Source organism: Podarcis tiliguerta, assembly GCF_965153285.1.
Source record: "Podarcis tiliguerta genome assembly, chromosome: 9".
Classification (NCBI taxonomy): Eukaryota; Metazoa; Chordata; class Lepidosauria; order Squamata; family Lacertidae; genus Podarcis; species Podarcis tiliguerta.
In genome coordinates this window covers 21,345,785-21,359,233 of record NC_139542.1, presented here as the reverse complement: position 1 = coordinate 21,359,233, position 13,449 = coordinate 21,345,785, and the positions used below count along the sequence as shown (strand labels likewise).

The following is a 13,449-nucleotide window of genomic DNA, read 5'->3' as shown; positions in this document are numbered from 1 at the left end:
TGATTTGCTTCCCTGTCTAATATGATGGTATTCTTTGTAATCAGAAGAAAATATTACATTTGTGTGGAAGAAAAAAAAAGAATGTGTCTGCTCAAACCACATTCTTTAACAGGGTGGATTTAACTTTTCCCCATTTTATTCTGGACTTTAAGAACATAATAGCCCAAATGGATCTGGGCAGTGGATCTTTTTGTCTGGCATCCTGTTCTCACAGTTGGTAACCAGATGCCGATGAGAAGCCCACAAAGCAGGACCTGAATGTAACAGGACTCTAAGCTCCTGTGGTATTCAGAAGCATACTGCCTCCAACAGTGGAGGTAGACCACAGCCATGAGGGTTATTCCTGTTGATAGCCTTATAGAATACAGTGGTACCTCAGGTTACATACGCTTCAGGTTACATACTCTTCAGGTTGCAGACTCCGCTAACCCAGAAATAGTACCTCGGGTTAAGAACTTTGCTTCAGGATGAGAACAGAAATTGCGCTCTGGCGGCACGGAGGCAGCAGGAGGTCCCATTAGCTAAAGTGCTGCTTCAGGTTAAGAACAGTTTCAGGTTAAGATCAGACCTCTGGAACAAATTAAGTACTTAACCAGAGGTACCACTGTAATAGAATTGTAGACTTCGAAGGGACTACTCGGGTCATCTAGTCCAACCCCCTGCAATGCAGGAATCTTTTGCCCAACATGGGGCTTGAACCCACAACCTTGAGATTAAGAGACTCATGCTGTTCCGACTGAAGCTAATCCTCCATGAATTTGTTTAATCTTCTTTTAGACCCATTCAAGCATCCTCCATTTTTTACTCAAAGTGGGGTTTGGATTTGCACTTAGGCATTGGTTTTCAGTTTGAGTTTTCAGACCTAGTCTTGAAATAGTACATCTCTGTACCGGCTGCCACTTATTGATTTTTATTTGCTCCCATTTTATAGTATTATTGTGGCAATGGGTGTTACTGTTGGTTTTAAAGCTGTGTTTTTGTACCCCACCCTTGTGCTACTTGGAATGGAGGGTGGGTAAAATATTTTTAAAAATAAGCAAATAAATTAGACATGCCATAGAATTCATGAGAAACTAGGTCACCTGAAGGGATCTAAGATGTTGTGGATTCTTACAGCAGCCACATCATGCAAATAATTTTTTTGCATCCTTGGAAACATGAGGGCAGCATCAGAGTCCATCATATGTTGACCTCCTTTGGACAAACCACTTCCATTTGAATGCCACTGTATGGAGAATGCAAAAAACAAAAAAGTAGCCGTAATCTGACTTATAGTGACTTGGGTTGCAATCTTAACCATGTCCACTTGAAAGTAAGTCCCATTGATTCTAATTGGGTTTCACCCCAGGTAAGTGAAGTTGAGGGACACAGGTGGCACTGTGGGTTAAACCACAGAGTCTAGGACTTGCTGATCAAAAAGTTGACAGTTCGAATCCCCATGATGGGGTGAGCTCCTGTTGCTCGGTCCCTGCTCCTGACAACCTAGCAGTTTGAAAGCACGTCAAAGTACAAGTAGATAAATAGGTGGGAAGGTAAACAGCATTTGCGTGCGCTGCTCTGGTTCGCAAGAAGTGACTTAGTCATGCTGGCCACATGACCCGGTACCTGTACGCTGGCTCCCTTGGCCAATAAAGCAAGATGAGCGCCACAACCCCAGAGTCGGTCACGACTGGACCTAATGGTCAGGGGTCCCTTTACCTTTACCTTTAAGTGAAGTTGGGATTGCAATCTTAGGCCTTTTAGGCAAAACTGTAATTCAACAGGGCTACAGCTTCCTATGTAATATTTGCTCTCTGTGGAGAAAAAGGACTTTGGGGCCTTGTTTTATTTTTCTGTAATTTTGTCATCTACAGAAGGAAGAAACCGAAAGCAACTCATGTAAATGTTTCAGGGGACCTGCACTGTCAGAGATTGGCACAATTGCCTGGATGATCACGCTGAGCGATGCTTTGCATAACTTCATTGATGGACTAGCCATCGGTGCTTCCTTCACCCTTTCCCTACTTCAAGGAATTAGCACATCTATAGCAATCTTATGTGAAGAGTTTCCTCACGAACTGGGTAAGATGTTTTCCATTAACTCAGCTAGCTGTTAGATGAATGCATTAAGAGAGTTCTCATCAAATAAGAGACAACCAACAAGTGTTCTTCCGCATTGAAATGGAAAAATGAAATGATGGTGTCACTATAATTTTCATACGCACTACCCATGTCTTTTTAATTCTCTTGTTGGGAGTGGTGTGTGTTTGTGTGGAATGTATAACAATAATGATAATATTGCTTGTTGACCATTTCCCTGCTTTTCTTTTTCCAGGGGATTTTGTCATCCTTCTTAATGCAGGAATGAGCACTCGGCAGGCCTTGTTTTTCAATTTCATATCAGCATGCTCCTGCTATGTTGGACTAGCTTTCGGCATAGTAGTGGGCAACAACTTTGCTCCAAACATTATCTTTGCAATCGCTGGAGGCATGTTCCTATACATTTCCCTGGCAGATATGGTGAGCTCCTACTATATTGTATGAATACTACGTGCATGTATGAATCAGACCATTTATCCTCATGGAACCACAATTCTTATATTCGGCTAAGAAGCCAGATAGCTAAACGGCAGTCAGAAGACCTGACCTTTATTGTTGCAACAAGAGTCACATGTGCAACATCGCCAGAACAAAACAGAAGATCAGTAATGGGAAAGGATGAGTGGAGAAAGCAGTGACTAGGATGGAGAGGACTTATTTTTTGAGAGTTGTTTTTGCCTCCAAATTATAGAGACAGATGAACAAACGCAGTACAAAGGTCACTGTGCATTCAGTGAGTCCAGTGTTTGCTCTTCCTTCCTTTGGATAGGCATCTTTCTGCATAAAAGAGGAATATAGCTCTGTTGGTTTCTATTTCTGCATTGCAAGGGGTTGGGCTAGATGACCATTGGGGTCCCTTGCAACTCTACAGTTCTGTGATTCTGTGATTGGAACCTCTTCTCTCTGCTAAGGGCAAAGGGCCAGCTAGGAAACTACCATTGCTGTCTATCTCTCTGACTCTTTTCAGTATTACCATGTTTACACCCCTGTTTTAAAGCCAATAGGTGATAGGTTTCTCTGTCTACCTTTCTAATCTCTCTGCCTGTAGGTGTCTAGACCGGAACCGTTAATGTTGTGTCTGAACAAAATGTAAATGATGTGTGTGAATGCTCAGTACAGACTCCTGTTTTTCTGCTGAATTCTACCTTGTTCCTCTCTGTCTAGAAACAGGTAGGATTTGTTAGAACTCTTGTTTCTCTCTTCCATCTCTCACTTGCTCATTACAAGCTGGTTTGTACTTTAAGTGGTAGGATTCAGAATGCAAGCAGGAGGACTCATATTTCTGAATAGTCCCCCATGGAAAATAAGCTTTCTACATAGAGTAAGTTAAGTGCATCTCTGAGAAAACTTTAGCAGAGTTCTCCTGTGTTTCTGTAGGTAGGAAGCTTTTTATATTGAATAATATTACCTCCCACCTGCATTCTGGAATGGTACAGTCTAGCATTTTATCACCTCAGTTCAACAGCCTTAATAGCTACATCATGCGTGGATGGACTAGTCAGTGTTCTGCAACCTTGAGTTGCACTGTTGCTCAACTACAACTCCCATAATCCCTAACCAGATTAGCCTATGATCAGGGATGATGGGAACTAGGAACCCAATGTTGAAGAACCCTGGACTAGACATCAGAGATGATATGTCAAGAGTACCAAGTGGAAGCGTGTTGTTCTTATTAATTCGATTTCTTATCCACCACGAGGTCCCAGGGCATTTAAAAAGACAGCATTAAACTCAGCTTAAATAAGTTAAGTTTGAATTGTTTCACATGGTGGCTGCCATCATGCAATTGCAGCTGACGACGTGTAGTGGGAATTGGTGTTCAAGCGAAGGGTGCTCTCCTTCCCTACACTAGTAGGCAGGTTCTTTGAAGAAAGACTCATCCGGGGGCTGAATGCAAAGTGCTTCAGCCATCATCCCTGAAGGCACCCAGGGCTTGCCCTACCACTAGGCAGAGGGAGTCAACTGCCTCAGGCAGCAGGTGCTGGAGGGGAGTGGCAGGATCCCACCCCTCAAATCCTCTTGAACCTACTGGCCATTTTGTTCCTGTAAGGTGATGGCCTGGCCTATGCCCTCTGAGCTAGCATGTCACTTTCAGGAGCAATGCAACATGCTTTCCCACCACCATTATTGAAGTAAGGCCCAGTCTGCACTCTATATTTCTTACTTACTTTGCCAAACCTTTATTAGGCGCTACAAATATAGGCCAACATAAAACACCCATAAGTAAAAAAATAAAATTTATACAAATAAACAGCCATGTAAAAATATGTAATAACGAGGATTTTCATTGTAGTTTCGTCCTGCTAAATAGTGCCATTCACCACTCTGAAAGATACTATTGATAGAAACGCAGCCACCCTTGCAGTTAATGTCAGACAGATAGAATCTGATATTTTCATTGTGTTGTGATGTTAGACTATCCAAAAAGGGGGAATAGCATGCCTTTGTGTAGCTGGTTGTACAATAGACAGTAGAAAATAATATATTCTACTGTGTCCAGCACATTCAACAAACATCTGCAATGTCTATCGTTTCTGGGGATGTTTAAATATCTCTCTAATTCAAGCAATATTACACCCCTTTAAACAGCCATGGCTCCCCTTCCCTGCAATCCTGTTTGTTAAGGGTGCTGTGAGTTGTTAGGAGATCCCTATTCCCTTCACAGAGCTACAATTCCCAGAGTCACATAAAATCAATTCCCCTTTGCAGTGAGCTCTGGGAATTCTGGCTCTGTGTGGGGAATACAGGGTCTCCTAACAATTTTCAGCACCCTTAACAATCTACAGTTTCCATGATTCATCGGGGAAGCAACGGCAGTTTAAAGTGGTATAAATACTGCTTTAAATATGTAGTGCAGATGGGGCCTAAGACTCACTGTGGGTCCAGTTGACTTCTGCTAGGGGTTACCAACCATCTTGGCTTTTCCTTCAGAGGGAAAAATGCCCTGAAAAGCTGCAACCTGAGTAAAAACAATGATTCTGTCATGTATAGTGAAAGCATCAAGGGATGTCCACTGGGCATATTTCCTCAGATTCCCTAAGGAAGCCAACCAACACACAATTTAAGATTGCAACCCTATGCACACTTACACTGGAATTGACCCCACTGAATACAGTGGAGCTTGCTTCTGAGTAAACATGCATAGGATTGTACTGTTAACAGAACATGGGGAAATCCTGAAATGGTTATTTGCAGTAGCATACTGAGAACAGAACTTTGTTTACAGTTATCTCTTCATTGGACAATGATTATTGTGTGTTGATTGATTAAAGTGGCTATGCCTGTTCAAGACTTTGCATCTCAAAGGGGTGGGAGAGAAAAGACTTGGAATCTTAAGGATGCTGAAGGAGGTGCTTGATTGATCTCCAAGAGAACGTTAACTGTTGACCCCTCTTAGGAAGGGTCAGCATTCAGAGCTGAGAGTGCTTTTGAGCCTTAAAGCCAACTGAAGTGGGTGAGTCATAGCTACAGTATTCAGAAGCCCTCCAAGAAGCTGTTTGGGGTTGAGAATAGACCCGAAGAGACTGTGGGTGATGCAGACAGGTGCTACTCATGTACCAACAGGCCTTGTTTTCACCAAGGTCTAGATTAGCCACAAGTCTTTAGGGAAAACGATGGTCAGCTGATTTAAGGTCACCAGTAAGAAAAACAAATGTCACATTAAAAACATATAAAGTAGGGGTTCCCAAACTGCAGACCATGGACCATCGGTGGTCTGTGAGCTTCATTCAGGTGGTCCATGGTCTGTCATATTGATTTTTAATGGTCTTTTAATCCTTTGGCCTGCCAGTGAAGACTGCCCCCGTTTCCCAGCTGTGGCATGCAAGAGAAGGACTAAGTCCACCCTCTTGTTCACTGCCTTCCTATTAAGAACTGGAGTCCTTGTGCCTGTAATTATTTTAGGAAAAACAAGATATGTAGCTGTCTCATGGGAAAATCTAGCTTGGCTCCAAGGTTGCTGAATAAATTCATGGCTGTGAATCTGTCTGAAATGGGACTTCGTGTCTCCTAGCTCCATATTCTGGATGGACCATGATAGTTCTGGCAATAGATGAGCAATCCACCCACTCTTCCCTGGTTTGCAAGGTCTCTTCAAGCTAGATCTGGGTATAGCTGCCCATTACTTTGACCTGTTACTGACAAGGAGGACCGTGTTGTTGTATTTTACTCCCTGTGTTGTGAAGGTAGAGCCAGTATGCCTCTGAGTACCAAAATCAAAAGTAGAGAAGAGTGCTTGGCCTGCTTGGGAGCTTCACATGGCTGTATATGATTGGCCACTGTGAGTACAGGATGCTGGACAAAGTGGGCCTTTTCTTTGATCCAGCAAGCCTCTTCTCATGCTCCTAAACAGGGATTTAAAAAATATTGTTATTGAACAATGAAGATGGCTTAGTTCATCCTAATTATTAGCTTTGTGGAGGAAATTTTAGCTGCAGTGGGAAATGATGGCACTAATGGCTGCCTTCTCCCCTCTGAGGTTCCATCCCTAAAAAATTAAATTGTGTTGGGACTGGAAAGGTGTTTTCAGAGAGTTAGTTTTTGTATTACTTAAGTTTCAGAGGGCTTTGAAAACTTTGAACTTGATCCTACCTCATCTTTGATAAGCAGCCAGCACAGCAATTTTGTTGATCTGTGTTTGTCAGCACTTTGCAGAAGCAGAAGGTCCCCCCCACCTCCAGTGTCTTTGAATTAATTTCCAAGGAGAGTGTGCTGCAATGATAAACTGGCAAGTTAGTGGTAGAGATGCATTTACCTGTCAGGTTAGAAGTGGCTTCTGTGGGCTTTTTCATTGCATTCTTTTTTCTTCTGTTTGAATCTCTGGATGATGTGTCTTGGTAAACTGTATTTATCTTGATCACAGAATCTAGTGCAAAATGTCTTAGTTTCATTAAAGTTCTAGAATTCACAGTTCTGTTTTTCTTCTGAAAGAAACCAGTTCCCCTGATTTTGTAGAAAAAGTAGGATAGCACTGAACTTTATTATAATATTTGATTTTATTATTATTTCTTCACTACATTTATATGCCACTTTTTCTTCCAAAGGGCTCAAGGCGGTGTACATGCTTCTCCTTTCCCCCATTTTATGCTCACAACAAACCTGTGAGGTAGCTTAGGCTGAGAGACAGTGACACGCCCAAGGTTGCCCTGCAATTTTCATGGCTGAGTGGAGATTTGTACCCTTGTCTCCCAGGGTCCCAATGCTCTAACCTTTACAACACACTGACTTTATCCACTCTTCACCCTTAGAAACAGGGCACATCACAGCCATCGACAACACAACATTTTTATTTTTATTTAAATGTTGTTCATCCCCTTTTCCAAGAGACTGTGATAGTTTATGATATATATTTATTCCATGCTATCTTCACCACACAGGGCAGTCTAGAGATTGGAAAGCTAGTACAGTGGTACCTTGGAAGTCAAACAGAATCCATTCCGGAAGTTGGTTCGACCACCAAAATGTTCGGAAACCAAAGCGTGGCTTCCAATTGGCTGCAGGAAGCTCCTACAGCCAACTGGAAGCTGCAGAAGTCACGTTGGACCTTTGGGTTCCAAAGAACGTCCGCATACCAAAACACTCAATTCTGGGTTTGTGGCGTTCGGGAGCCAAAACGTTTGACTCGCAAGGCGTTTGGGATCCAAGGTATGGCTGTATTTGCTATGCTTCAATAGGGGGATGAATTTTTCACTGTAGTGGGGAATACCCCAGGTGACCTGTGTGTCTGCTCAGTCCACTGATCTGATGGTGCTGACAGTTGATTGGGAACTTCAAGGTTCCTCAACCTCTCCATTACTTTCAATATTTCCATAGCTTTAAACCAAACTTTTAGACAGCCTTTCAAATAGATGGAGGCCTTACACCCCTTCAGAACAAAAGGCTGCCCTCTAAAGTAGAACACACAGCTACCCTGAAGAGGAATAATCTGGTATCCTAGCAGTTGCAGGCAGAAAATGGTCAGGGAAACAGGAGATGCCTGGGTCAGCACTGGGCAGGCAAGTTGCCTTCTCCAGCCACAGCAACAGCCCATGACAGTGCTACTAGCCAATTAGCAAACATTTGTTTGCATCTGCTGCTTGATTGTCCTGCAGCAGTGCTTCCTACTTAGAAACTACAGCTGCTATCAGGTTTGCACCTCTCTGTTGCTTAGCCCACCTATATGAAAGGGTGCCTGTACATTGCATAGACTTAAACTGCAAATTACTGAGAAGCTTCCCTGCACAAGCTCCATTTAAGTGAATGGGCATTGCACAAGATGGATGTGAGCCCGTCCCTGAAACTTACAGAGAGAGGCTCAGCTGAGGAGGAAGCAATTTCCAGTGTTCTTTTCTTGGTGAAGTAATCACTTGGACACAACACCCAGATCGTTGCCGCTCCAGCAGCTTAAGAACCCAACCCAATCTTATACAGTAATGTAACATAAATCAATGCATGCATTAAAAAAACACACCACGAAATTCTAATGTAGCATGTTGTTCCACCAGATGGCAACACTTACCTAAAAACTTCCTTCCTTCTGCCTCCTCTAGTTCCCAGAGATGAATGACATGCTGAGAGAAAAAGTGACCGGAAGAAAAACAGATCTAGTCTTCTTCCTGATCCAAAACGCTGGGTTGCTCACAGGCTTTGCTGCGATTCTGCTGATCACGGTGTACGCAGGAGAAATTGAACTGGAATAATGCAATGTTGGAGACGTGATAACGAAGACACTTAGTAAATTAAAAATGGAAGAACTCTTGAACTCCATAAAAGGGACTTTGGAAGTTATAAAGGATTTGATCTGACATCCAATTTTCTTTGGAACGAATACCTTTGGTTTTTGTGTCAGCATGATAATAATCACTTGTGCCGCATAAAGACTTAAACATGTGGGCACTCCAGTACCTGTAGGATTTCCTCTGCCTTCAAGAATTGTGCCGTTAACTTCAGCACATACCTTCCTATGCATCACAAAGAGCCCTGGATTGCCACCTTTGTATTTTTAATTGAGAAGTCACCTATACCATTGTATACAGAAAGTATTGCACACACTTTAAGAAGCATCCAGCAGCAGGGACATCTGCAAGATGATTCTGGCTAAAACAAATACGACTTTGTTTACAAGGAACTTTTTACAGAAGATCCATGGCCAACATTTCTAACTGTGATACAAATGGTTTCAAAATAGCTTTAGACTTTTCCTCCTTTGGGGGCAGATTATTCTTATTTTTTTAAATATACTTGCTTTAGTACATTTGCATAAATAATGCAAAGATTCCAATTACCAATTAACACTGGATTAATTATACCACTTAGTGCTTTTGATCACTCTTTTTCAAGGGTACTGTGGGCTTTATTATGAGAAGCACATTTTTTATTAAGTGATGTTAAAATTTCAACTTTATTATGTGCGTCATGCTTAAAAGGCTCTGGCCTTATATATAGATATATATATTAAAAGAGAACAAAAATTAACCATTTAAACATTACAATAGCTATTTCAAGTTTTTGCTTTGATTTTTGTTGCAAAATTACCGTGCAAATCAATCAGGCAATGCTGATGCCACAGTGTTTGACGAATTGCATGCCTTGGCGTGTCCTAGTCTAGTGGTTCCTTCTGACTATGGAACCTCTGTGTGTGTATTGCTCCTACTGCCATAGGAACTTTACATAAACTTCAGCAAGGAATGCTGCTCCACTAATACATTAAGCTAAATTGGGGAGGCTGCAGGTGTTTAAGTTCCATATACCGTATTTTTCTGTGTATAAGACTATATTTTTCCCCTAAATTTTTGAAGTTTAAAATAAGGCGTTGTCTTATACATGGATAGCGTATAGTGCATTTTCTTAATTTTGAGTCCCCCAAAATAGGGGGCGTCTTATACACGGAAATATACGGTAAGTATTAGATGTTCAGCCTGGAGTATTGTTGCACTCATGTCCTGCTTGCAGGCTCCTCGGAAGCACCTGACTCTTAGTCTGACCCGGTGGGTCTCTTATGGTCTTATGGATTTGGGACATGATTTAAGGATGCATTGCTTTTCTGCATGGTCATACATAACTGCCGTTGAACACAATACTGTGGTCACTGGGAAGGTGCCCCAAGGGCCACAGGATTTTGGGGGGCCTCGCTCTCTGAGAGCAGAGAGAGAGAGGTCCACTCTCATTTTTCATGTTCTTATTTTGCTCCCACAAGCTGTAATGATGGCAAAAAACAACAACCCCTTGGATAGCTTTAAAAGAGGATTAGACAAATCCAGGGGAGAAATAGACTACTAGCCATAATGGTTGTTCACTCTCTCTGCTACTGGAGGCAGTATGTCTTTGAATACCAGTTGTATTTAAAGGCAAACCTACCCAATTCACATTTTCCAAAACAATATGAGAATCAGAACACAGCCTTTGAAATTCACATTTATCTGAATTTTGCAGTGCAGTTCTCCAACCAAGCATATATAACAAAAATGCACATAATTAAGGGAAAGGGTGCATAAAAATTAATACAGTGGTACCTCAGGTTAAGAACTTAATTCTGGAGGTCTGTTCTTAACTTGAAACTGTTCTTAACCTGACGTACCACTTTAGCTAATGGGGCCTCCCACTCCTTCTGCGCCACTGCCATGCGATTTCTGTTCTCATCCTGAAGCAAAGTTCTTAATCCGAGGTACTATTTCTGGGTTAGTGGAGTCTGTAACCTGAAGCGTCTGTAACCTGAAGCGTCTGTAACCTGAAGTGTCTGTAACCTGAGGTACAACTGTAAATTTATGAAAATAATAGGCAAAATGCATATTAAGAAAAATTGCTCACAGAAATGTGTTCATGAGTCAAAACTGCATACCATGTTATGAGCAGTGCTTTAAAAAAAAAGGAAAGGAAAAAAGGTGCCAGTACTCACCATGTACATAGCTGTTACAGTAAATGCCAAACTTTTAACATTTGGAAAAAAGTTCCCTTGAGTACCCTCCTCAAAAAGCACCGATTGCCAGAAATTCACACTAAAATGCTGCTGAATATAGTTGAGGATTATTATTTTTTTCAATCATAAATTGTTGCGGAATTGAATTGAAAATAGGGAAAATGAGGAAACCAAAACTGAGAGGTCCATCTATCGCTCCTGGCAGGCATCTGGTTGGCTGCAATGAGGACAGAATGCTGGGCTAGATTGGCTAATAGGCCTTATGCAACAGGGCTCTTCCGTGGATTTGCAAGCTTTAGCAATTTGGCTGCCATGCCTTCTGCCTCCCCAACCCAGAAGAAATGCTGCATCTCATTAACTCATTTTGTTGGTCCATGTAGGCCAGTATTGCCCATTCTGGTGGACATTGGCTTTCCAGGGTTCTTCCGAGGTCTTTCAACCTTTCAACTAGGCACATGCTAAAGCAATAAGGACCCTGCCAACAGGGGCGAACGGATGCTAACCAACACCTGGGGTGGGGCAAACCGCCAGCTGCACACGCGTTGCACCACTATGTACGACACATGCATGGCACCGTTACATAGGGTGTATGTGTGGCGTCACTATGCACAGCATATGCGTGTGACACTGCACATGTGTTGTATGTAGCGGTTTGCCTCTGGCACTGCCTGAGCGCCGTACGGATGGTGGTGGGATCCTCTGCTTGCGGCTGTAGTGGCGGCAGAGGGATCCTACCTCCATCCATACAGTGCTCGAGCGGTGCTGGCGGCAAACCGCTATGTACAGCGTGTGTGTGGCGTCGCTACGTAGAGCGCATGCGTGCAACACCGCGCATGCATTGTACGTAGTGGTTTGCCACCTGTGCCGCTCAAATGGCATATGGATGGTGGCGGGATCCACTGCTCGTGGCTGCAGCCGTGAATGGAGGATCCTCCACATGCGGCTGCAGCAGTGCAATGGCTGCTCACACCGCCTCGCCCGGGGGCGGCGGGGCAAGCACCCCATGGGGTGCCTTCTTGTCACCCCCCCCAGACATGGCCCCCAGAGTGCACAGCCCTCCACCCCCTCTTGCGACGCCACTGCCTGCCAATAATATGTGCAGTTTCTATATGGAGATGCATTTTTGTGTGCATTCATTTCTGCTTACACAAATCTACATTTTGATGCATGTTTCCTTTTTGCTATAATTTCATTTATGCTACTCGTATATATTATTTGCAGTCCAAAAATTTCCCTTTTTTCTTTCTTTTGCAAACAAAGCAATACAAGCTACTGCAGTCTGCAGCTGTGCTACAGTGAGGAAGAAGGAAATATATACCATATTTCCCTTCTATTCCTGCTGCATTGTGGAGAAAGTGCAATATTTATTACAAAGTTATATATATTTGCCATGGTACTAGGAAACTTTGATTACTTCACTACTCTGAGGATATGAGGTGCTCACACTTGTCTTATCAGCTTTTTGAATAGAGACCAGACCTTTCCTCATTCATTGTTAAAGTTTCCATTAAAACAATAAAAGGGGTTTACTGAACATTTTTACTGCCTTGCTGTTTCTTCTGACAGAAAGCCAAGGTGATCAAGGAGGTTCATCTATATCTATCTATCTATCTATCTATCTATCTATCTATCTATCATCTATCATCTATCTATCTATCTATCTATCTATCTATCTATCTATCTATCTATCATCTATCTATCTATCATCTATATCTATCTATCTATCTATCTATCTATCTATCTATCTATCTATCTATCTATCATCTATCTATCTAATCATCTATCTATCTATCTATATCTATCTATCTATCATCTATCTATCTATCATCTATCATCTATCTATTCTATCATCATCTACCTGTCTACGTATCTGGTTAATGTGTATCAAATACAGTGGTACCTCGGTTGTCGAACGTAATCTGTTCCGGAAGACCATTCGACTTCTGAAATATTTGACAACTGAGGTGCAAAGTCAATGGATGAAATTGAAAAAACCTCCCTGGAAGCTGCTCGACTTCTGAAAAGCAGTCTAAAATGGAAGCAATTACTTCTGGGTTTTTGGGGTTCAAAACCCGAAATGTCTAGCTTCTTAGATGCTCGAAAACTGAGGTAAAGGTAAAGGGACCCCTGACCATTAGGTCCAGTAGTGGCCGACTCTGGGGTTGCAGCGCTCATCTCGCTTTATTGGCCGAGGGAGCCGGCATACAGCTTCTGGGTCATGTGGCCAGCATGACTAAGCCGCTTCTGGTGAACCAGAGCAGCACACAGAAACACCATTTACCTTCCTGCTGGAGCGGTATCTATTTATCTATTTGCACTTTGACGTGCTTTCGAACTGCTAGGTTGGCAGGAGCAGGGGCCGGCAACGGGAGCTCACCCCGTTGCCGAGATTCGAATCACCGATCTTCTGTTCGGCAAGTGCTAGGCTCTGTGGTTTAACCCACAGCGCCACACGCGTCCCTAGAAAACCGAGGTAC

The 13,449-nt window shown here is 42.7% G+C and overlaps 1 protein-coding gene across 4 annotated transcripts in view; it reads left to right on the top strand.

Annotated features, from left to right (window-relative positions):
• The window catches only part of SLC39A8 (solute carrier family 39 member 8), a 41,550-nt gene extending 32,002 nt beyond the window's left edge, over positions 1 to 9,548 (top strand). For 3 of the 4 annotated variants that reach the window (XM_083456797.1, XM_083456799.1, XM_083456798.1), the window contains 3 exons: positions 1,854 to 2,061; positions 2,315 to 2,499; positions 8,607 to 9,548. In XM_083456797.1, the coding sequence (XP_083312923.1) occupies positions 1,854 to 2,061; positions 2,315 to 2,499; positions 8,607 to 8,756 (543 nt within the window). In that variant the 3' untranslated portion in view covers positions 8,757 to 9,548. Of the gene's footprint in view, positions 1 to 1,853; positions 2,062 to 2,314; positions 2,500 to 3,127; positions 3,250 to 8,606 lie in introns of all 4 variants that reach the window. The other variant, XR_014515103.1, reaches the window with a different exon arrangement.
• Positions 9,549 to 13,449: the final 3,901 nt, after the last annotated feature.